Source organism: Protopterus annectens, chromosome 9.part0 (assembly GCF_019279795.1).
Source record: "Protopterus annectens isolate FY-2018-M chromosome 9.part0, PAN1.0, whole genome shotgun sequence".
Lineage (NCBI taxonomy): Eukaryota > Metazoa > Chordata > Ceratodontiformes > Protopteridae > Protopterus > Protopterus annectens.
Window position 1 is genome coordinate 474,905,994 of NC_056743.1, and position 24,768 is coordinate 474,930,761.

Genomic DNA, 24,768 nt, shown 5'->3' on the forward strand with positions numbered 1-24,768 from the left:
CCTTCTATGACAAAAAAAAATCAATACTCAACAAGTTATCCAGATGGCACATTGATTCAAAGCACAGGCAGAAAGTTTCAAGGTGTCTGATAGCCAGTTCGGCAACAATAATGTGATTTCTTTGATAGATCTGACGGATCTTTACTTTTCAATGTGTTTTGCCCTACGTTTTGTGAAAATCGTATGCTACCAGGACATCCAATAAAAGCTATTACAGCATGTCAGATATATAGTAGTAAAGTTCATCTCCCTTGAATGAACAAGGAAAAATGCAAGTTGTGCCATTTGCGAACTATCCTTCAATTCTATGCATGTCGATTGTTGATAGGATGTATAATATACAGGAAAAAAATCAAGAGTTGATCTGTAGCATCCAGTACATGTAGTCAAAAGGAGTACAGTGGTACAGCATGCATTGTACCACCTGATACAGTATATCCTGAAATGTTATACACAACAGGTCCATGCTGAAAATGTACAGAGAGAACTGCACTAGGGTCCAGGAACGTTAGCATCTGGAAACAGTTAGAAGAAGAGAGGTAAATTCAGTACTGAGGATGAAAGCTAAGTGTTCCTGCAAAAGCTGGCATTAGCAAGATGTTTAACACACATTGTATGAAAACTCTATTACAGTGAACAGGATGTCTTCCTATTGAAATGTCAGCATTAAGGACGTCTTCCTATTGAAATGTCAGCACTTTTAATGCAAGTGCCAACAGACAGACACAAAAGAAAAGATCGAAAACTCATGAGAAGAGCAAATCTCGAACATCATTCTTCTCCTTTAAACGTCTTTTTCTGCAGGGGGGGCAAGATCTTCTGCATCCCCCTGATGTGGGAAGCAGGCTCCCCAAACTTATATATAATAACTCTGAGATTGCCATACCTTAGCGAAAAGGCAATATTCTGGGAAATGGCAATCTCAGACTTAGTATATGTAAGTCCACTTTTACAGCCATTCTAGCAGGTCCTGACATTTCAAATGATTACTGAACAGGACAGTAGAAATGCCTTTTGGATACTGCAATGAGAAGTGTTACAAAGTGATGGAAATAGTGCCATTTCAGTGTGCTTAAGTTTATGTTATGCACAATTTACTATCATAATGCTGACAGTCATTTCTATTTTGAACTAAAACATCAATTTATTTACTTGAAATTTGACATTTACGAGGGTGTAAATGTCAAACATAACACGGTAATGTCGATTCACCATAATTCGACATACCATTTCCCCTGCACCTATCAGAAAAGGAAAAACAGTTCTTGTTGTCAGCAGTACAAACATACTGCACAACACTAAACTTTACGTTTTTGCAGGGGGGGCAAGCCCCCTCCCTGCACCTCTCCTTGGGACTGCACCCGGACACCCCCTGCAAATTATATATTCCAACTCCAAGTGAGGAAAGGGATGAATTTCCCAAACCGTGATCTCTGACAGTATTTCGAGTTCACATCTCCAAATGCACAGTGCATTCGCTGATATGAACTTTCGATACAGAGATGTTCAGCAAGATGGACATTTGAAAATCGAAGTTTCGAGTGTTCCAACTCCGAAGCATCTCCATTCACAATTTTCATAGTAAGCCGGTATACACTACATACCAGCCTAAAGATATGATGTATTTAATCGTATTCATTCATCCATTCAAGTTTATTAATTGGGATATTGGACTGATCCAATATGGACCCATTTCAATGACAGCATGGAAATTAGAGGAAAGTAAGAAAAAAGTTACGTTGTAACATAATGAAATAAGCTCACATCTGAACCTGTATCTTGCATAAGTTCACAAAATGCAAAAGCTTAAAAGTTGTGGAAAACGTCAGTAATGCGAAAGCTATATTTAACACAGAGCTTCAAAATATGCTTAAATGAAAAATACAGAAGCTTGGTTCATATAACTACAATCTTTATGAATTTTTGAAAGGGTTATACAGATAAAACACATCTTGTTGGTGTAAAGGAATAAAGCATTGACTATAACCATACATCTCAGCCTCTTTGTGCAAGAATTCTAGACAAAGACAAAGCTAGTAGTAGGACAAAGGCCCAAAATCAGGGACAATTTTTAAATATTTATTTTATTTATTTTTACCTACTTTTTTGATAAGCTTCATGGGATCTTTTATACCAGCCTGAACTGCCGCCATCTCAGGTAGATGGCACCTTGGTTTAACATTTCTAATGAAGGCTGGATTATCCTTCCTCCATCCATCCAACCATCCATAACCCCTTTCTCCCAGTTTTGCACATGGGGTCAGGGTGTCACTTCAACAGTGACTATCATCTACTGTTCACACCACCAGGTGGCTAGCCCTGCCATGGTTTTTCTTTCATTCCACACATATACATGCACACTCAAGCATATGGGCAATTTAGAGTGTCCAGTCCACCTACTGCTTTTCTTTGAAATGTGGAAGGAAACTATAGCACCCACAAAAAACCTACACTAACACAGTAAGGACATGCAGACTCCACATAGGAGACACCCCAGCCGAGAATCAAACTGGAGACCTTATTGCTATGAGGCAACAATAATACCACTGTGCCACCGTTATAAACCTTATAAATTAGAAAGCTGCTACAATAGCATAGGACATGAGCAAAACTCAGAAGTCTGTCATTATTTAGTGACATCAGTCCTTCATGATTGTTCAGGAAACCACTAATTTTAAGAGGAACAGACCAAAAATATAAGATGAAAATCTAAACATGCTGTGATATTCTGGATAGCTGATGGGTATGACTGCAACCCAGGCGACTTGTGTCTAACTAGTGGTTTAGCTGCTTGATGGAGTGGGCAGAGAACATGGCATGCTTCTCGTGGGGGGGGGGGGGCCTCATCATCATTCATGGAGCTGGCACAAGGGAAAACATGGACAAAGCTACCAAAGCTGGTGGTGGTAATATTGTTGGTACATGTGGGGAGGAAAATGCTTCAAAGGACAAGGGGGCACAGGTAAACTGTGTGGTGACATAAGTGCTCATATCACCACCAGGGTCAGGGTTAGGCCATAAACTGAAAAAGCATCCTTGTGGCTGCCTAAATGATGTTTCCCCTTTGGTCAGCATAATACCTGATCAAGGGGAGGATTGATGGTTGGCAGGAGAGGGGTCAATAATAATGCAAAAAAACACATCATCAAATGTCAAGTGTACCTAACCTGTTTTGTTGAAAAACATTGTACTAAAACAACAAACACTTAATGTAAAAAGCCTCCAACTTCTCATGTGGAGGGACTTTCTCCCAAATACTTCCCTAATTTATAGAACCTATTAGTTGTACCTAAGGGCACGTTATTTCATACTTACTGACCTCTTGTCAGAATCCTGAGAACAGTTACTTATGGTATGCAGAATTTGACAAAGCTGGGGGGGGGTCAGTCAAATGAACAAATCTGTCTCGAAGCTGTATTTCACACCATTTCTGAGATATTTATATTTCTTATCCCAGTCCTTTTATATGTTTGAGACACAGTAAGAAAAAGACTGTTGCCTTGTCAGTGACCCACTGGGTGTTTAAATTAAAACCTTGTGAAAGGGTCACTCTATTGATTCAGAGGGTACATTTCTACTTGTAGTGCCTGCCAGGCGGGTTTGGGAATCTGTTAATGTTAACAGAATGGCAGCTGAAGTTGGCTGGGTAGGACTAATCAACATAATTTTTTTTCCAGAGTGCGTCTGTGTGTATATGTGTTTTGGGGGAGAATTTACTGAGAAATCTGAAGCGGCTTTAGTACTTCATAGCACTTGACAGAGGTTGGTCATACAATTGCCACAGTGTGCATATTAGGCAGCTGAAACAGATGGCATGGTGATATCCATGTTCTATCATATACTGAGTGGAGAAAAAAAAAAGTAGCATAGAAGACCCTACCTGCTCTTCACTATGTTAGTCAGGAACACCAGCTACCAGGAGTTAAGGAGTCCTGCTCATCTCCTGGTATAATTCCCAAACCACACAAGCAGAGACTGACAATTATTAACCTTCATGCCCCAGAATTGGAAGCTTCTGGTCCAGGAAGCACATAGCAGGATCACTAAAGAAATAATGGAGATTACTCAGGTAGTTCCCCAATGGCCAAGTTGTATAACTGGCCAAACTGTAGATTCTTTGAATAAGGTCACTCTGGTGTGGATTTCACTTATGCTGTCATGTGTAATGACCTTGGAGTTGATTACATTAAGTTCAAGGGTTCAATGAGAATCCCTCTATTAGAGTTTTGGGGCTTGCCCTATCACCAAAAACTGTCTTTTCTCTGTTAGACAGTCATCTCAAACATTGTGTTTTAAATGAAATGCTTGGCTCTAGATTATCACCATTGAAGTGACCCCATGTGCAAAAGTGGGAAAAAGGTAAAAGGGTTGTGAATGGATGGAATGATGTTTGTTTATACAGAATTTTTACAAATTGTCTGAGAACCATGAAACCTCTATGAGAATGACAGACTGTGTGCAGGGTACAGTAGCATGTGCCTGTGCCTAGAGTCAGCACTGCTCTTTGGGCTGTCATAGTCAGTAAAGAGGATAAGATTTAGTAAACTGAAAACTAGGCTATGAAGAGCAGAAATACGGGTACATAAAAATCTAATGAAGCTATATGTTCATGGGTCTAGGACATTTCACTGAAAGCACATTTCACTGAAACTCAGATGACTGTGCACAATTCACTGAAAGCTCACTTCACTGAAAACTCAATTCACTGAAACTCATTTCACTGAAAGTTATATATGGGCTTTCCCCCACTGTAGTGCGATCCTGGAGTTAGTATATATATATATATATATATATATATATATATATATATATATATATAGTAAGGATGGTGTGGGGGGCACAGCCCCCCACCTATTTTTAATATTTTGAACTATAGACATGGATACTTACAATTCCAATAAATTACTCTTTTCAGAACACAATATATACCCAAACTATGTGGGGGGGGGGGGCTACACCCCCCAGCGTGAGGGGCTGTGCCCCCCCACACCCTTACAATATATACTAACTCCAGGGTCGCACTACAGTTGGGAAAAGGCCAAATATAACTTTCACTGAAATGAGTTTCAGTGAATTGAGTTTTCAATGAAGTGAGCTTTCAGTGAACTGTGCACAGTCATCTGAGTTTCAGTGAAATGTTGTAGACCTGTGTTCATATACAACATAGCACTTGTTTTATACTGGAGAAAAGGATTTTACCTGTGATGCTAGTCAGTGGGAAGGACCGCAAATATGATGCTTTGCCAGTCCAGCTATGGGCAAAGTACAGTCAGCAAACAAAATGTGCCACACACTGCACATCAGCATGCATGCTTGTTCCACTCATCTGAAAATCTCAAAGTAATACCTCATAGATTCATAGATTAGTACTAGGCTAACTGCCCTTTTGAGCCATTTTTTAAGCCTAGCCAATTATCCCCTGTGAGATTCAAACCCTGTACCTTGTGTTTATAAGGCAAACACCTTAACCATTAGGCCACCCTCCCAACCCTATAGATTAGTACTAAGCTAACTGCTCTTGCGAGCCATTTTAAGCCTAGCCAATTATCCCTTGTACTAAGCTAACTGCTCTTGCCAGCCATTTTAAGCCTAGCCAATTATCCCTTGTGAGACTCGAACCCTGCACCTTGTGTTTGTAAGGCAAACACCTTAACCATTACGCCACCCACCCAACCTCAGCAGGGGTGCATAAAACAGAACTTTCAAACTTTAAATATGTGTACAGCAGCACTTTGAAATGTCACCTTCTAACAGTACTGTTGAATGGTAACACATTATTGTTTGAAAAATGAAGCAACATTTTCGAATCTATATTGAATATGAGCACAGTATTTGCATTTCTGATTATTTAAGATTAAAATCACTCATAATCGGTGACATACATCGCAGTAAACATGTTTTCACTAAAATTTAAACCCCCATAGTTTTAAGGTGAATCTAGATATGTGCTGTTTGGCATGATACCCTTTAAAAAAAAAAAAGTTAAAATGGCCAGAAACTTCAAATTAAATGTACTGATGCCCTTAAGTGCAAGGCAAAAAATAAAATGTAGTGCAATAGTCATAAAGTTCAGTAACAAAAGTGTAATTGTGTATTAAGATCAAGATCACAGTACTCTAAGGTAGAACAATCTCAAAAGTCCGTACAGATAAGAAGCAGGGATACGGTGCTGCAACAAAAAGCATCCGTCCACATATTAAAATTACTTTATAATGTTGATGTTTATTTTAGCTACTGCAGTTTTTTTGGCTTCACTTTTTATTGTCTATCTCTGCTCCATCATTTAAGTCAGAACAGGTGTTCATTGGGCCTTATGTAGGCCTCTTATCCCAACACAGTTAAACTAGACTTGACTAGCTACTAGGGACAGATACCTGACTGCTGAGGTGAGACACTGAGTCCAGCTCTCCATCATCGACAGAAGGGTAATAAATTATTCCCTCTCACTTTAGCAGCATCCTCTGGTGGAGACCAAGGACTAGCTCAGAGCAGAATAAAGGAAAAGCGTTTATTACCATACCTGACAGGGTTTGGGAGGAGGGCATGGTTAGCTCATCTGTGGGTAGAGAACAATGCATTTGAAAATAAGCTTATTGCACATGCATCCATGACCCTTTTTCCCATTTTTGCACATGGGGTCAAGGTGTCACTTCAACAGCGACAATCAACTAGAGCCAAGGTTCACACCAGTGGATTGCTAGCCCTGCCTCATCTTTTTTTCTGTAAGAATCATGGTACAGTGGGGACTGGGGAAGCTATCCTTTGCCCACTGTATTGTAATCTTGGAGATGTTATATATAATTAGCAGGGCGTGCTTCTCTTCGAATCTTTGTGATTCAAAGTATTGTGTATTCAAATCTTTAGCATTCAAACTTTTCTGAGTGTATGACAGCCATTCGAAGTTTTGATACTTTGAGTGTCTGTCATAGAAGTGTGTGTGTTTATGTATACGTGTGTGTGTGTATGTATGTATGTATATATATATATATATACATATATATATATATATATATATATATATATATATATATATATATATATATATATATATATACACACACACACACATTTAGATAGATATATGCGTGGGTGTGCACATATAAAATTACACACACACAGATATAGTTTTATATAAATATACAAGATACAAATAAGTAATAGATAAAGGTGTAGGTATACAGATGTTTTACTTCTGTCACACTAAAGGTACTCTTTGTTTCTTGTTCTTTGATAAAGATTTCTTAGCTGTGCACTTAACCAGAGCAATTCCAGCATTACAAATCACAGCATGAGTGACTTAAGTAAGACAGAATACAATGCATTACAGTGCTCAGAGAGGCTGTACAAAGATGTCTAATGAAAGCAAGCGACTTTCATCCATCTAACCTGCCTTGTTTTTTTGTTTTAGTAATCCAGACATTCATTTGATGGCTTTGGAAATATTTTCAAGACATTCACTGCTGCAGGTGTATGGTTCCAAACGCAAAATTAATACGAGCAGTCACTGAATTTAGGACTGTGTGCCTACTTGGCAACACATCTGTGTCAGAAAACAGAAATGTTTTTAACATTTCTTGTTACTACTATCTTCAAGCTGTTTATATCCACATCTACTCAAAGGTATAGCCAAGCATACTTTTGTGTTCAACCAAATGGTGTTTTTCTAACCATCTCAGAAAACCATGAATTGTAATGACAGTAATACATCTTTAACAGTCCATTATAATGTCTACAGCATACATACATATATACACAGCATGATTATAAATACAGCTAAGCACCTGAAAATTACTTTTCATTTGGTTATAGAAGGAATAGTCTGAAAGTGATATAGACAGAGGGAGTGACTGCAAAAAGAAAATCTCTGGCTACAGTCCTCTTGTCTGTCATGTGCCAGTCTGGCCTATTTTCTTTACTTGTTACTTGTAATATAAACAGTCATGTTGGTTTTGCTGCAGCCTTTCTTTCACAGTTAGTTTCTCTTATTTAATTTTCTTTTTACCACCTACTGTCAGTCTGACATACTTCAATCGTGAAGCATTGCCCACATTTTTTTCTCTTGAGTGTTTTGGTTATGCAATTTTCTTTCTTACAAGCACTGGGTTATGTTTTAACAATTCAGAGCGGCAGAAGCTCTATATTGTGTGCATCTCTCTTGTTTACTCTGTTGTTAAGCCCTACACATGACATGCTCCCTTTTTTTCGCTAAGAAAATGAATACTGAAACATTCCAACAGAAAGACTGACTCTGTAGTTTAAGTAGTTACCATATTTCACTGGTATATCTAAAAATCAAGATAAAAATCTTCCAGTATAAGACTATCAGCGAGATATTTCCTTACTAATTGTATTAAAGAACACCTATAACAGTAATTTAAAAGACATATAGGACTATGGCTCCATCAGCATTGCTGTGAAATTTGAAGACTACAATGTTATATACTACATTAAAAATAAGGGGAATGTATGGGCCTGATTACTACATGAGAAGCAGGCATATACCGGTCATTCCCTCTCAATAACCCTTTCCGATTCACAGACTCACTGCAGTGATTTTCCATGAAAGTAAGAATCACTGTAAAGAGTGGTCCCACCAGCAATAGTACATGCTAATGAGGCAGTCCAGGGGAGCAGCTAATGCTAATTAGCTGTGTGTTCTCCCCTTGGAAATGCCTGCAGCACTGATTTACACTTGACTGCATAAATTACCATGGCTGGCCAATAAATTCTACTTCACCAAAAGGCTGCTGTCATTCATGGACTTAGTGCAGGAAAGTGCAACAAAGTTCAGCAGAAGCATAGGGGTGGAGGATGTGAGTGTGTAGAAGTGTTTTGCAGTGTGTATGTGTCTGTCTGTCTGTAGGGTGTGAATGAAGTCTGATAATTGTGTGTGTGTCTCATAGCATGAGTGTGGGGGAATGGGTGAATGTGTCCATGAATCTGATTAAGTCGGGGGTGACAGTGTGTGTGTGTGTCTGTCTGTCTGTGCACATGTGTGTGAGAGAAAGTGAGTTTAGGGGTTGCCTTTCATACCTGTCAATGTTATTGCTCAAGAATTCCAGACAAAGCCAAAAATAAAAGGGGGCTAAAGGGCTGAAATCACAGAAAATGTTTAAATATTTAGCTGTAACAGTGGCCCAGCAGGTAGTACATTCATTCACCTTTGGCAAAAAGGCTGTGGGTTCTTTTCCCACACAAGGTAGATGGGTTGCTGACACTGCACTGCAACATAAGGGGGAGGGGTGCTGCATTCCTGAGTGAATCATCCTTCGGATGTGACTGTAAAACTGAGGTCCCATCTCCTTAAGCTGGTAGTAGCTCAGGTGGATATAAAAATCCTATGGCACCTACTGAAAAGAGTAGGGGTACTTTATTTTACACATTATAAACACACACACACACACACATATATGTAAGTATGTATATATATATATATATATATATATATATATATATATATATATACATATATATACACACACACACACACACACACGCACCCATTTGTTTTTTTTAATTATTTTTCTTATAACATCCTCATTATCGTTCTTCCATAATTAACCCCCCCACTGCCATAATCTAATCTTTATTTATTTATTTATTGTTTGTTTAATGGGAAAGTCTGACTTGGAACAAGCCAATTTTCAGCAGAGGCCCAGGGAGAAATGCTCCAGATGCATGTCTTTGTAAAGTGGGAGGAAACCGGAGCACCCAGAGGAAACCCACAAGAACGCAGGGAGAACATGCAGACTCCGCACAGAAGGCACCCCAGCCGAGAATAAACCGGAGAACCTCTTGCTGTGAGGGAACAAAACAAACTGCTGCACCACTGTGCCGTCTGTTTCAAAATATATCTGCCAAAATCGATTTTCCATTAAACAAAATTTCATTCAGTCTTTCATTCCAAATAACCCATATTACATAAAATAAATTCATATCTATCACTTTCTTTTTGTTCTTGTATCCATACATAATCATATTCATATCTAGTGTGTTCATGTCATTAATATTCTCAAATATTTTTTCTTCATACAATGTTTTCCAGAGTTTTGCCACTTTTTTTACATTTCAGAAAACACGTTCTGTTGTCTCTTCCTACCCACAAAATAAAGATACTTTTTAACTTTCTTTTTATACAGCATATTCCCCTTTACTACTACTACTTCCGGCTTTTCCCAATTAGGGGTCGCCACAGTGGATCACATATCTGCTCATGATTGGCAGTGAAGTTTTACGGTGTCTAGTTTCCAGCCCGGCACCCAACCTTCCACAGAAGGCACACACATGCATGCACTCACACCTAGGGCCAATTTAGAGTGTCCAATCCACCTATAGCATGTCTTTGGGATGTGGGAGGAAACCGGAGTACCCGGAGGAAACCCACGCGACCACAGGGAGGACATGCAGACTCCACACAGATGGCACCCCAGCCGAGGATCGAACTGGAGAACTGTTTTGCTGTGAGGTGACAATGGTAACCGCTGCACCACCGTGGCTGCCCGGCATATTTCCCTTTACTGGTAACTGTTTATTACCAATCTCTGTAGGAAATCCTGACGCACTATTATCTTGGTACACCACTTTTTCCTTTTTTTTAATAGCTTTAATCACTTCATCCACTATTTTTTTCCATGGATTTACATAGCAATTTTGTTTAATGACATCATTATGCCACACCCTTCTATCTTGCTCTGTATCATAATTTTTGATCTTAGTATTTTTTCTTGATAATTTTAATTTCATTTAAATATTATTTTCCTCTTTCTTATTCACGTCATCATCTAGAACATTCTGTACTTAAATTTAAACAGTCTCACTATTAGTTTCTCATTCTTTTCCTTTACCCACTTTAATATTCTATACAAGTTTTAAAAAGTAGAATAAACCACTGAATTTAGTAACTTTAGTAAGCCCAGTCCCCCTTCATCTTCACTCATATACAGCACATTTCTTTTTACTGGGTTTAATCTTGAACCCCATATGAAAGAAAACACAAATTGCACAATTTCCGTTTCATATTTTTTGTGGCATCATATAAATATTTAACAGATATGCTATGCTTCCCATTAATACAAAATTCACCAAATAAACCTTTTTTTGTGAATGCTAATCTATATGTCCTCCACAGAAGACATATTCCCGTCATTTCTTTTATCCAACCTTCTCATTGTATCATAATCAAATAATTTTCCCAAATTTCACTCCTAGCAAAGGCAACTTGTTCATTGGAATGTGCAAACACCAAATTTTCACATCACCCAAACCTGTACTTTTATATTTGTTCAAGGTCATTCCCATTTACTTTAAACATCCATTCAGATGAACCAACACTTTTTACATCCATATTTTGTTCTTAACAACTGCAACTATATCATCTGAGTATGTCAAAATTACTGGAATCACCAACTCCTTTGCATCACATATCTAGCACCTTTCATTTTACAAGCTAGTTCTTTCACTATCCCATTCATTACCAGTACAAACAATATTTTACTCATTGAAAATCCTTGTCTTATATCTCACTTCATGCATATTTCTTTATTCAGCTACCCATTCACTAGCATGTTCACTCCGTTATTCTGATATGCTGATATACACATTCTCCTGATTCTGTTATTATATCTTCCATACTTATTTTTTCTACAGTTTCTTCTTTACTTAGTTCACCTTCTCCCCCAGCCTATTGTTGTTCTTCCTCGTGTATGCCCCCCCCCCACCTTTCCTCTACTTTTTCATTATTTAGTGTTTGCTCTTGACAAGCCATCCAAAGGTGTCCCTTTTTTCACACAACCTGCATTTAGCCATACAACTTCTTGCTGTATTTACATTATACCTTGTCACAATCATTATGTAAATGAGAAAAGTCCCTACAAAAGATTTAGGCTGGCCAGCGTATCTTAATGTCCCATTGTGATCAGCAACAAAAGTAACAATTGGAAAGTATTTTACCATGTTTTTTTTCACATTTCAAAACAACTTCCAACCTCCACCCTCCATTCCATAAGCTTCTCTTATCTCTAACTTTCACAACATTATCCACAAAGTCACACAGACCCTGCATGCATTTTTATCATACTCTTCCAGTTCATCAGTTCTAAACTGAATCATCAGTCTTATCGGTTTCAAATGTTAAGTCACATAAAGTCTCTGTCCCAGTATATAATCCAGAACAGTTACCAAATTGTCCCATGCATAATATCTATTAAAAACGTGAAGTGTTGTGTTGGCTTTAAAGCCAGAGTAAAGCAGTGGGGGAGTAGCTGAAGTCCTCACATATGCTCTTATAAGCTGTTTAATTCAAAATGCCCTTTGTAGTTTAGGTTAGTTTAGTTTAGCAGACGGCAGGTAGAGACAGGAGTTGAAACAAAGCCGCCTCTACCTACCTCTGCTGTTTACTGGTCAGTGCTGTCTGCTTTTAGTGCAGACTGAACCTGAGCAGCACTTAGGGGATGCTTAAACATTTTAAGCACCACTCTAAGCATTGTTAAGGTCAGGTCTCTTGCTGAACCAGATTGCAGTTTGGCCATTTTTTGAGTGTACTCATGATGCTCCATGCACTACAAGAATATAATGCCTGTGGCTTTGTTATATCTAGTTGGTGCGGTCATAAGTTGTCTAAACTTGTACAAATGTATATTGGTTGGATTTTCAGACTGTATGGTTTGTTAACCTATATCACCCAATATTATGATTTCATGAGAGATTTTTGAGGAGGCTCAGCAGAGAATATCCTTGTTTTAGCATTGTTACCTGGCAGTATGTATAAACCCATGACTGCGATTGTCTTGTGAGTGCTTAGTTTTAGCATGGTTAGTAGGATTTCTGGGTTAGAGAAAGTTGGCAGGATATGGGGGGAAAGGGGAGCTATCTCATTACCATGGTTTGAGATATCTTATTACTAAGGTTGAGAAGCTGCTAACCAGTTTGAAATTCATTATTTTGGGTGAGGTGAAGGCAGTCCTTTAATCATCTCTCACAGCAGTGAATTCATTGTTATATCTCCTAATTACAATACATACATTAATTGTAATCATTGCTATCTATATTATTTACTGTAATCTAGCTCATTTACTTAGCCTTTGTACAGCTATGTAGCCATATCTAGCAATAGCATTGTTCTGCATGCATTTCATTTTGAATTATTTTCACTAAGATGAGGCTAAAAGGGGGGGGGGGTCTTGGTCAAGTCCAACTGCATGTTCAGTAAAACAGATAACTAGGTAAGAAAATGATATCAGGGAATGTAAGATGGAATTAAAAATGTACAGTGGTAACTGGATGAAAAAGCTTCACTTTCAGTTTCTGCCTCTTGCCTACTGTTCTGTTGGTGGTTTTCTGATTGACAATGAAGAGTACTAGGCCTCCATGGCTATGTAAGTGCACTCAGCTGAGTACAGGAACATTATGTCTCACAGTACCCACGACATATTTTTCTTTTAATTAATGAAGTAAGCCCACTGGACATGTCTCCACCATCAGGGTGTAACAAGCAAATATAATTTTGTACTCACAAGCTCTAAGTGCTACCCCCCCCCCCCCGACACCTATCACTTAAAAATGGACACCTGTCTCAAAAATGCTGCCCCAGCACTTAATAAATGTAACAGTTTCAGCTGTTCCCCCATAAAACTACTGAAAATATTGTTTTTAGATTAGCAGTATTGCATCTGTTGTCAAAGACATTAATTTAGACAGCTGTAGACATAATATGTCCTGAATAAACATGTTTATATGGTACTCAGAAAAAAATGTACTCAGTAGGGTACAGAGGTACACCTGGCTACACCCTTGTCCACCATCAGGGACAACTCAGGAATGCTGTGTAGTTAGCCGAGTTGCTCAGAGTCCAACATTAGGCAAATGGCGGTAGAAAGAATTGAACCCTCTGCTTAACTACAGGAAGCAACTCATTAACAGCTCAGAGCCTTCATTCTCTGCTCTGTCAGATGTTTATATTTCATTAAATGAATGGCTATAGTATTATGTCTACTTAATTTTAAGTTAAACTTAAGTTTAATGACGTTAATGAATCATAGATTGCAGACACAAAACAATTATATGGATTATATGCATCTAGTTATGCTAAAACCATTGCAGAGTGGTACAGATTAATGAGGGTAATCAGATGTAATCAGATGAAAGGGAAGGTTATCTGTTAACCGTTATCTGTAAAGCTTTTCCACATGGAATCCTCATACAGGTGCTTACCTACTGATTTTTGTTTTTTGTAAGTCTTTCATTGAGGACTTTCTTTTGATTTTGTGGAAGGTGGTTCCATGTAGGAGGCCCTACAAGTGAGAAAGCTTTTTCCCCATTCCATAGTTGAAGCAGAGCCCTATAAGAGGGATGTCTCTATTCTGGCTGTTCCTTTAGGAATAAGCTTGTTCCCGGAATAATAGTTTGGCTAGCAGTGGTGTACAGTATACTAGATTTAATATTTTGAACGTAAGACAACTAAAAAGAAACGTGGCCCTTTATGAGGTCACAATGGTGGAAGTCAGATTCAGCTAATAGGGCAAATCTGAAAATCTTGTTTTCAGTAACCTAAATTCCTTATATCTTGAAGGATTAGTTTAAAGTAAGGCTAAGCAGTACTGTAGTTTAAGCAGAAAGATGTTTTTAATAGCAGTAGACCTAGCTGTTGGAGTAAGTAGGAAAAACATCTTGTAACATATTTTGAGTTAAGACAGAATCTTAGAAGTAATAACGTGAGTATGACTGCAGAAAGAAAGTGAAGGATCAAGGGTGATGCCTAACTATTTGCTTTAAGGTACATTGGAAATATAATTGCAATGTGTCCATATAAGCAGGATATTAGGAAAGCTTGATACTTTGTGGGTAGAGACAAACAGCATTCAGTTTGTTTTTCCTTGGATTGATAAAGATTTTGTTGGCAGTGGTCTAAGGTCATAGTTTGGTGAAACTAGTTTGTAGCTGAGCTTGTAAGATGGTATGAGATTTATTAGCTTCAAGCAGTAGGATATCACCTGCATATAAGGTGTGATAAAGAAATGTCAGGTCTTCAGTAAGATCGTTAATAAACAAAAAGAAGAGAAGCGGGCCAAAGTTGGACCCTTGGGGTGCACCTGCATTGAGGCTACTGTTGCTAGAGTACTGGTTGCTGGAGTAGAACTGAAATGTCTTATCAGTGAGGTAGCTTGTAAACCAGGTTAATATAATATATATATATATATATATATATATATATATATATATATATATATATATATATATATATATACATACATACTTCAGTAGCTAGCTTCACTTGTGGGCCATTTTAAGGCAAGCCGATTTCAAAGGTGAGAATCAAACTGTGCCCCTTGTGTCTCTTAAGTAAATACCTTAACCATTATGCCAAGCCCAGTCCCTATTAAATACTAAGGAAATCAGTATGCAGACTATTATTTGACTAGCCAATAACCAGAAAGTGACCAAACGTGAGAGTCAAACACTGAACCTTATACCAGTGAGATAAACAAATTAACCATTATGACAACCCCCAATGTGATAGTGTTATCACCAAATCTGACCCTTTTGGATTTATGTAGGAGCATTTTATGCTTTACTATCTCAAATGCTCAAGCAATGTCTAGAAGTAATCCTGCTGTAGTATGTTTATTATTTATGTTATTATAAATGCTGTTGGTAACAGACATTTGTACTGTTTGGTACTAAAGGCATTGCAGAATCCATGCTGGCAGTCCGAACCGATACCGTAATTATGCAAAGTTTATCTTCATTCTTTAACATATTGCTAATATATTTATTTGTTTGTTTATTTATTGTCTTTGTTGACCAGGAAAGTCTGACTTAGAGTAACCTATTTTCAGGGGAAACCTGGGGAGGAATGCTCCATTATATAAACCTGTAATTAACAGGTTCCTTTACAAGAGCAATATTGTTTTCAAAACAATTAGACATAGTAAATAATAATTACATTCATGATACAATAAAATACAGGGCTGATAGACTTGGTTATATACAGATTGATAAAAGACAGGTTTACAAAGCACACTTGAATTGGAAAGTAGTTACCTGTAACATATATTTTATACCAGCAGCAGATCTGGTCCCTATAGCTGTGCCATTAGGAAGTCTTATTGGGGACCTCGAGAGAAAGGGAGAAACCAGCCCCAGACTGACTGTGATGTCTGTGTGCTCTTAACTGAAATTGTACTTCACTGTGTGTGTATTTATTATTCTTTCCCTATATGGATGCCTCTCGCTGGTGTTAGTGGTGAGGATTAATGCTCCTTGATTGCTGGGCCATTGCACGGGGTATCACATATTAATTGTTTGACAGTGGTGGGATATCCACACCACATATTAATTGGTTGGCAAATACTAATTGGCTTGTAGTGGTGTGGGTAGTGTGAATTCCTGCAGCTTGTGTATAGTGATCACTGAAGGTGTTTTTGTACTCTAAATCAGCCACACAGTAAATACTCAAGAGTTCAGATCACAATTGTTTTATTTCTTTTGTTAGCTGAATTAGTCAGGGAGAGCAGGCAGCATGTCAGCAGAGGAGAAAGGAAAGTTGACAGGGAGCCAGCTGGCTGAGATGTGCCAGGCTAGAGGACTGGTGCATGGAAACCTGACTAAAGCAGACATGATTGCAGCTTTGGTCACAGCTGCATTAGAAAACTGCAACCAGGACAACGATCAGACTGGCGCATGGACTGCCCAACCTTTTCGCAGAGAACTTAAAAATCCATCTGGAGCTAAAGACATTTGAGTTGGAGGCCAGGCATTTGGAAATAGAAGCAGCTGAGAGACTGAGGCATCTAGAGACTGAGGAAAATGAGAAACAGTGATGTCTTCAGGCTGAGAAGAATGAGAAACTGCTACACCTGGAAGCTGAGGAAAAAGAGAGGCAGAGGCAGCATGAGAAGGAGATGCTGTCTCTTTGCCAGAGTCATGGAGGTAATGGGGAAAGGAGTAACTGGACCCCAGAAGCACAAATGGTCAGTACATTTCTTCCACAGTTTAAAGAGGGGGATAATTTTGATAGTTTCATTCATATGTTTGAGAGGTATGTAATCAGTATGATGTTGACCAAAGACTCTGGGTATGGTCCTGACCCCCTTACTCCATGGTAAAGCTGTAACTGTGTTGTCTAAAATGTCTGACATTGGATGTTTTAATTATAATACCGTTAAGAACTGTTTGTTAGAACTGTTTAAGCTATCACCTGAAACGTACAGGAAAAAGTTTTGTGAGCATAGACACAAGGCATATGAAAGTGTGTGTGATATGTTGCTAAACTGAGGACTTATTTTCATAGGTGGGTGAGTGGATGTCAGGTCACCACTTTTTGGCCCGCAGACCTTTTGGTGAGGGACCAAGCCCTAAGCACTTTGCCTGAAGACATGAGGATCTAGTTAGCTGATAGACAATGTGCTACTTCAGGTAAGCTGGGGAAGAAGGGAGACCTATACCTAGCAAGCATGGCATCCCTGCACAGGAAAGGGACCCCCAGTACTGCTCATGGGTCTAAAGGAACCCATGGTGGGCAGCACAGACTGCCCCAACAGAATTTGCCAGTAGCAGGGGAAGCCACTAATCCAGGTACACGTCAAGGACCAATTGTCAAATGTTTTTAATGCAGTCAGTGGGGCTATGTGGCATACAGATGTCCATGGAGGCAAGGTGGGGAACAAAAGATGAGAGAGCCAGTAAGTGGGGAAGACAAAATGCCAGTAGTAGGTTGTCTTGAGACAACAGGAGTACCAAACTCCATCCTGCAGATGTCATGATAGGGAAGGATTTGGATGAGGTGGTACCATGTGCTAATGCAGTTACATGCAGTCAAGCTTCGAGACAAGCATGTAGGTCTGGTAGCCTTGGAGAGACCCAGACAGACCGCATACTTGCAGCCAGGACTGGTGAGGTTACTTCAGTGAGGAAGCTACACTGTAACAGTGAACTGAAGGTGAGCCACAGATGCTTGTGGGTACTGATGTTCCCTTGGGCAGAGTGACTGCAAAGGTAGAGGTGAGTAGTAGTAGTACCCAGGCTGACAATGAGGCACCACTGTCAGAGGATGCCAAACGTCCTGTGGAAGGGGAGCTGGGAAGGGTTACAAAGAGAGAGATGAGACAGGCTCAGCTCTCAGACCCTACATTCCAAGGCCTGAGGCAGGCAGCTAGGGAGGCACCTGATTCTCAAGGGAAGGAGGAATCTGTATACTGGGACAAAGGGTTACTGTATAGTGAGTGGACCCCTGAGGGAGGGCTAGAAGGTGAGAGGGTACAGCAGTTGGTAGTTCCTAGAGCCTACTATCTGGCACTTCTAGCCATAGCCCATGATATTCCCTTTGCGGGTCATAAGGGCATAAAACGTACAAAGATATGTATTATGCAGAACTTCTATTGGCCTGGAATTTTCAGAGATGTAACAGGATACTGCAGGACCTGTGAGCAGTGCCAAAAGGTAGGCAAGGCAGGAGACAAGGTGAGAGCTCCTTTGATGCCTTTGCCTGTAATTGAGGAGCCATTTCAGAGGGTAGCTATGGATATTGTGGGGCCTATGAGTACCCCATGTTCCACAGGGAAAAATATATCCTAGTGGTAGTGGATTATGCTACATAGTAGCCTGAGGCAGTGGCTCTGTTCTCCATTGAGGCAGAAAAGGTGGCAAATGCATTGTTAGAGATTTACAGCAGGGTAGGTTTCCCAAAAGAAATACTGACTGACAGAGGTGCCAATTTCATGTCAGACCTACTGGCTTGTCTGTGGAAGTACTGTGGAATGAAGCACCTGAAAACCACCCCCTACCATCCGCAGACTAATGGTCTTGTTGACAATCAAGTCCATGCTACGTGCATTTGCAGACCAGTTTGAGGTAGTGGGACAAATATTTGCCCCATCTGTTTTGCTTACAGAGAGGTTCCCCAGGAATCCAAAGGTTTTTCACCCTTTGAGTTGCTGTATGGGCATAGGGTGAGGGGACCTCTATGTTTAATTCGAGATGAGTGGGGAGGTGGCTGTGAATCTCACAAGGAGTCTGTTGTGGCATATGTCCTAAACCTCAGGACAAAGCTCAGGGAACTCGTGGGCTTGGCCCGGGAGAACCCGGCAGAAGCCCAACAACTGAAAAAGATGTGGTATGACAGGAATGCTCATGCTAGAGAGTATGCTGTGGGGCAGCAGGTAATGGTTCTCATTCCTGTCAGACACAACAAGCTGCAAGCAGCTTGGGAGGGACCCTAAAAGGTGGTAAGAAAGGTAAGTGATGTTAACTACATGGTGGAACTGCTAGGGAGGAAGCAGGGGCACAAATTGTACCATATTAACATGATGAAAACTTACCATGATAGGGAGACCCTTGTGCTGATCATTTGCAGGAGTCTGAGAGAGATCTGGTGACTGATCTCCTCAGTGAGGCTCAGACTGACACCTCAGTGGAAGGGGTGGCAATGTCCCAGCAGCTATCTCCTACCCAGGTTCGAGAAATCTGAGCAGTGTTACAGGAGTTTGGGGGCATGTTCACTGGGAAATCAGGGTGCACCCACCTGGTGCAGCACCAGGTGGATACATGACCCCAAAGACCTATTAGGCAGGCCCCCTTATAGGGTGCCTGAGAGGGTTAAACAGACTCTGAGGGAGGAGATACAGGAAATGTTGGAACTAGGGGTAATTCTAGAGTCCAACAGTCCCTGGGCCTCCCTAGTGGTACTGGTGCCAAAGAAAGATGGCAGTACCAGATTCTGTGTGGACTACAGGAAAGTAAATAGTCACACAGAGTCAGATGCTTTCCCCAAGCCAAGGACAGATGAGGCCCTAGAGCAGCTGGGTGGGGCTGAATATCTTACAACCATTGATCTTACCAAGGGTTACTGGCAGGTGCCCTTGATTCACAGTTCTAGAGAGAAGTCAGCCTTTGTGACTCCTTTTGGCTTGTATGAGTTCACAAAGATGCCCTTTGGGTTGAAACGAGGTTGGCATAATGGTTAAGGTGTTTACCTTACAGACAGAAAGTGCAGGGTTTGATTCTCACATGGGGTAATTAGCTAGGCTTAAAAATGGCCCACAAGGCCAGTCAGCCTAGTACTAATCTATGAACCTATGAAAAATGGCCCAGCGACTTTCCAGAGGCTGGTAGATCATATCCTAACAGGAGCAGGAGGGTTTGCCCTTGCTGATCTAGATGATATTGCCATCTACAGCCATTCCTGGCAAGAGCACCTTCAGCATGTCATGGAGGTGCTGGGTAGACTACAGAGGACAGGGTTGACCATTAAGCCCAGCAAATGACAGGTGGGTAGGGCAGAGGTCTCCTACCTGGGACATTAATCTTACCCAGGACATGTTAGGGATATAACAGGTATCAGTCTGATGAATCTTAAGCCAGTTCCAAAAACTATTCTGTGGCACATGGAGGGGCATATCTGGTTTCCTAGGACTGTAAAGGAGAGAGACCCTACCATGTGGGGATATTCCAACACAGCCTATTCTCCTGAGGTCCTGAAAACCATACAACACAGACAGCATTTGTTGATCCTGATGATAATCATTGCTTATGTACTGATCATCACCCAGAAACACAGATGGCAGTTAGTGTGCGTATGCATAACAAGGAAGTCGTACAGGTGTGAGAGCACGCATGTGCAGCCTGATTATTATCCCAGGTGCTGGGCCAGAAGAACACCATTGTCCATCATCAGGACAATGCCCATGACTGTGGTTGGCAGACTGTGTATCCACTGGTAACAGTAATGCCATCTTACCAATGGTCTGTGTATTTTGTCTTGGGGTTTTCTGTAGTTAACTGCCCCACATTTAGTCCATCCCAAGGCCATGGAAGGTATGGCGTGAGGGTGTCTCATGTTGGTACCTATGGGGCAATGTTTGCCACCAGTGACCTCAGCAACATGATGTGCATCCTTTTCCTGTGTACTTGGTGCATGTCATCCCAACCATACGCACAGCAACGATCCACCATGCTATGTGTAGCAATGAATTTAGCCAGGAAAAAGTGACCTGCACATCTGTTTGATAATGCCAAGTGCTGCAGTCATATTTAGAATCTTATCATAGTGTTGTGTAATTCCCACCCCTATATCTATCCTTCTCTACAAACATGCAGCGGAATGACCTGTACTGTACTGTATTGTAATGGTCATTCTTAACTTGGTGCTCGAGTGGACGTAGTCACTTTCATGGTATTACCATTAGTGGCTTATTTATTAAGATGTGTGTAGATAAAACCTTCAGTAGTGCAGTGACAAAGTATGGCTAGTTGAGGCAGAGAAGGTATATGATATATATGCTTGGAGAGGGAAAGGAAATAGAACTGGGAAGGAAAGACTGAGCATGAGGAATGTTGTAAGAGAATGGGGGTATGCCCAAGTTTAGGAGGCAAGCAGTTGTGGTAAATGTGACACAAAGCTTGAAAGGTGGAAGAATGAGTGGGTTAGATGGGAAATGTGGAAATATGATAAAAAAAAAGGGGAGGTAATATATTTAGGGAGCTAGGGAATGGAATGAAGGTTGATCTGAAGAAGTTGGTAAAGGGAAGATGAGACTGCGAGGACCTCAGGAGACTAGAATTAGGGATGTAATAAATGAATGACAGCAGAAAGTGTTTGGGAGGTTGTTGGGAGAAGAGAAAGGGCTGCGGTATGTGGAACAGTGAAAACAAGGGAGGAAAAGGGACAGTTCAGAACTTCCAGATAAATGAGCGGGGATTTTAGTCTAAGAAAGAGGGACTGGCTGCTGTATATAGGAGTTGCCAAAAGGATAATGGGGAGGAAGAATGAGAAGAACAGGAAAGATGAAGCAGAGAAGGAGAAGTAGAACTAGAAAAAGGGGAGGGATAGAGAAAGAAGACCAAAGTGAAAATATATGGATTTGGGAGAGAAGCAAGAGAGAAAGAGGGGTTTAACCTTCTTAACCTGAGAGAGATCTGGGTTAAATAAACTAAGGTGTGGGCAATTATTTGAAATGAGGTGAGGTTTGGGAAATAGTGAGGGCCTTAACAGTATTAGGGCAAGTGGGAGATCAATATGACGTTACCACATAGTCGGTGCAAGACTCCAAAGGAAGCCTAGGTGAGGAAGGTCAGTGGGAAAATCCAAAGTGTTGGAGATGTGAAGAAACAAATGTAGATAATATCCACATGTAGAGGTGTTGAAAATTTGTACAAAAAGAGTTGCAGAATAAGAAAGAACTATAGTGTAAGTTATATAATAAGGAAATTAAGGAAGAGGATGGTCATTATACCTATATGGAGGTGTTCCTCTCAAATCTTCAGATTTTTGCCTCATATTTTGGTATGTTCCTCATGTAAAATTTGTGGCTTTCCGGCAAACCATAGAGATTGAAGTCAATAAATAATGACAGTCATTAGAGTTTTAGACTTGTTTTAAATTTAGGGTGGCCACGGTAGCGCAGTAGTTAGTGTTGTCGCCTCACAGCAAGAGGTTCTCCGGTTCAATTCTTGGCTGGGGTGACTTCTGTGTGGAGTCTATGTCCTCCCTGCAGTCATGTGTGGAGTCTATGTCCTCCCTGCAGTCATGTGGGTTTCCTCCGGGAGCTCTGGTTTCCTCCCACATTCCAAAGACATGCAGTAGGTGGATTGGACACTGTAAATTGGTCGGAGGTGAGAGTGTGTGAGCAAGTGAGTGGCACAAATGAACTACTACAGGAGGGCTAGTCACCCAGAGGTGTAAACCTTGGCTTGAGATGATTGTCACTAAAAGCGACACCCTGACCCCATGTGCAAAATGGGGAAAAAAGTGTTGAGGATGGATGGATTTGAGTTTTAGAAATCACGCTAACACAAAATATTTTATTCTAGCTACCTCCTAAGGTTATATGAGCAATATTTAAAATTTCTCAATTTTTGGCCCTCCCCTCCCATCATATTTGTATTTGTCCAGATTTCTTGTGCTAAGAGGTTGAGAGGTATGTTTGGAGGAGATGAAGGGCAGGAGATGCATGGAGAAGTCGAAGGAAGATGAATACTGTTAATGGGGTGCTGGTTAAATGGGGGGATTGCTAAGGAATGAAAATCAAGTGAAATAAGCGGAGTATAGGAGAAGAAGAACAGGCAATAAATAAGACAAGTGGGAGGGGGTGAGAGAAAAAGAAGCTTGGCCAAAAGGTTAAGACAAAAATGGGGCACAGTATGGAAAAGAAATGAAGACAAGAAGTGGTGAGAAGCAGTGGACACACAAAGATAAGAGGAGTGAGTGTGATAATATGAAAGACGGGTCAAGTTTAAATGAGCATGAACCGAAATTAATAACTATAAACAAGTATAAAACATTTTGATGAATAATTTTAATTGTGTAGCAAATGTTAAGGCTTGGGTTTAGGCTTGGCTTAATGTTTGTGTGCAGTATTCAGAAAAAGGCATTTTGTCAAAAAAAAAAAAAAGGATATGAAAATAAATTACCTTTCTTCTCCCCATCTTTCATACCTTATGTGTGTGTTCTCTGTCTTCTTGATGTTTTCCCCTTTCTACTTCCCTGTCTACCCTATTTTCCTCTCCATACGGGGTTGGTACTTTGTTGTGCAAGCCCAAAGTGGTTTATCTGGTTACTGCTATGTTGTCATTCTTGTTCCAGATGAGTGTGAAATGCAGTTATACTCTGCGTTATTGTGTGCACGATCATGCACTGAATCAGTTGCATTAGCCTACCTTCATTGTGACATCCATTGTGTCTGTCAGGCACCCTGCTGTAGCTCTGTTTCAGCTTTAACGCACTATCCCCCAATCCCAAACAAGCAGACAAGTTGCTTCCACAGCCGTCCACTTCCTATAACGTAATGAATGAAAAAGAATGACCTAATCCCCTAGTACAGAAACTTACTTTTAGTAAGTTAGTCAGTTGGAGATTCATACTCACACACACATATTTGACAGTGTAGCAAGCTGATGGAAAATCCAGTGACTAAATTATAAACCATTAATAAATGTGTAGATTTATCCACATCTACCAATGGCTAAATGTGATCTTTAGTGAGTTGCTACCTTATATCCCCAAATCGTCTAACTGAATTGCCATCTACTACAGAAGCTTGCAAGCTCTGGCGAAGAAACTGGGAAGCCTATATTGGTTAGGCATCGCCAAACTGAATAGCAACATTATGGAACAATGAAGACTAGCACAATCTGAGAGTGTGCCCCATTCCACCTCTATCTAATTGAAGTCAGCCATCCACTGCAGAGAGACGTTTACCCTGTCTATCAAAGATGTGCATTTGTTCATGGCTGAATACTGCATAAAACTGATTGCACCCACAAATCATAAGGGATGCCATACTTATCACTGACAGATCCCCAAAAGTGAATACTGAGAGCACTTGCAAGTGAAGCCGAAGTATTGCGTGCACACTACATGCATTTAAGTCCTCTGTAATAATTAAATATTTGAAAAACTTAAGACACCTGTCAAAAGCTTTTTTTAGCTTTTTCTAAGTAATTTTCCCAGCAAATGATGTTTTATATATATACATATATATATATATATATATATATATATATATATATATACACACATACATACATGTATGTGTATGTATACACGTGTGTGTGTGTGTGTGTGTGTGTGTGTGTGTGTGTGTGTGTGTGTGTGTATGTATATGTATATGTATATGTATATATAATATATATATATATATACACACACATACATACATGTATGTGTATGTATACACGTGTGTGTGTGTGTGTGTGTGTATGTATATGTATATATATATATATATATATATACACACATACATACATGTATGTGTATGTATACACGTGTGTGTGTGT

At 40.0% G+C, this 24,768-nt stretch overlaps 1 protein-coding gene across 1 annotated transcript in view; it reads left to right on the forward strand.

Moving 5' to 3' along the window:
- Positions 1-2,878: 2,878 nt before the first annotated feature.
- LOC122810537 (zinc finger protein 182-like) overlaps positions 2,879-24,768 on the forward strand; it is a 221,445-nt gene continuing 199,555 nt past the window's right edge. Inside the window, exon 1 of the mRNA XM_044082117.1 lies at positions 2,879-2,962. Coding sequence (XP_043938052.1) covers positions 2,879-2,962 — 84 coding nt within the window. The remainder of the gene's footprint in view (positions 2,963-24,768) is intronic.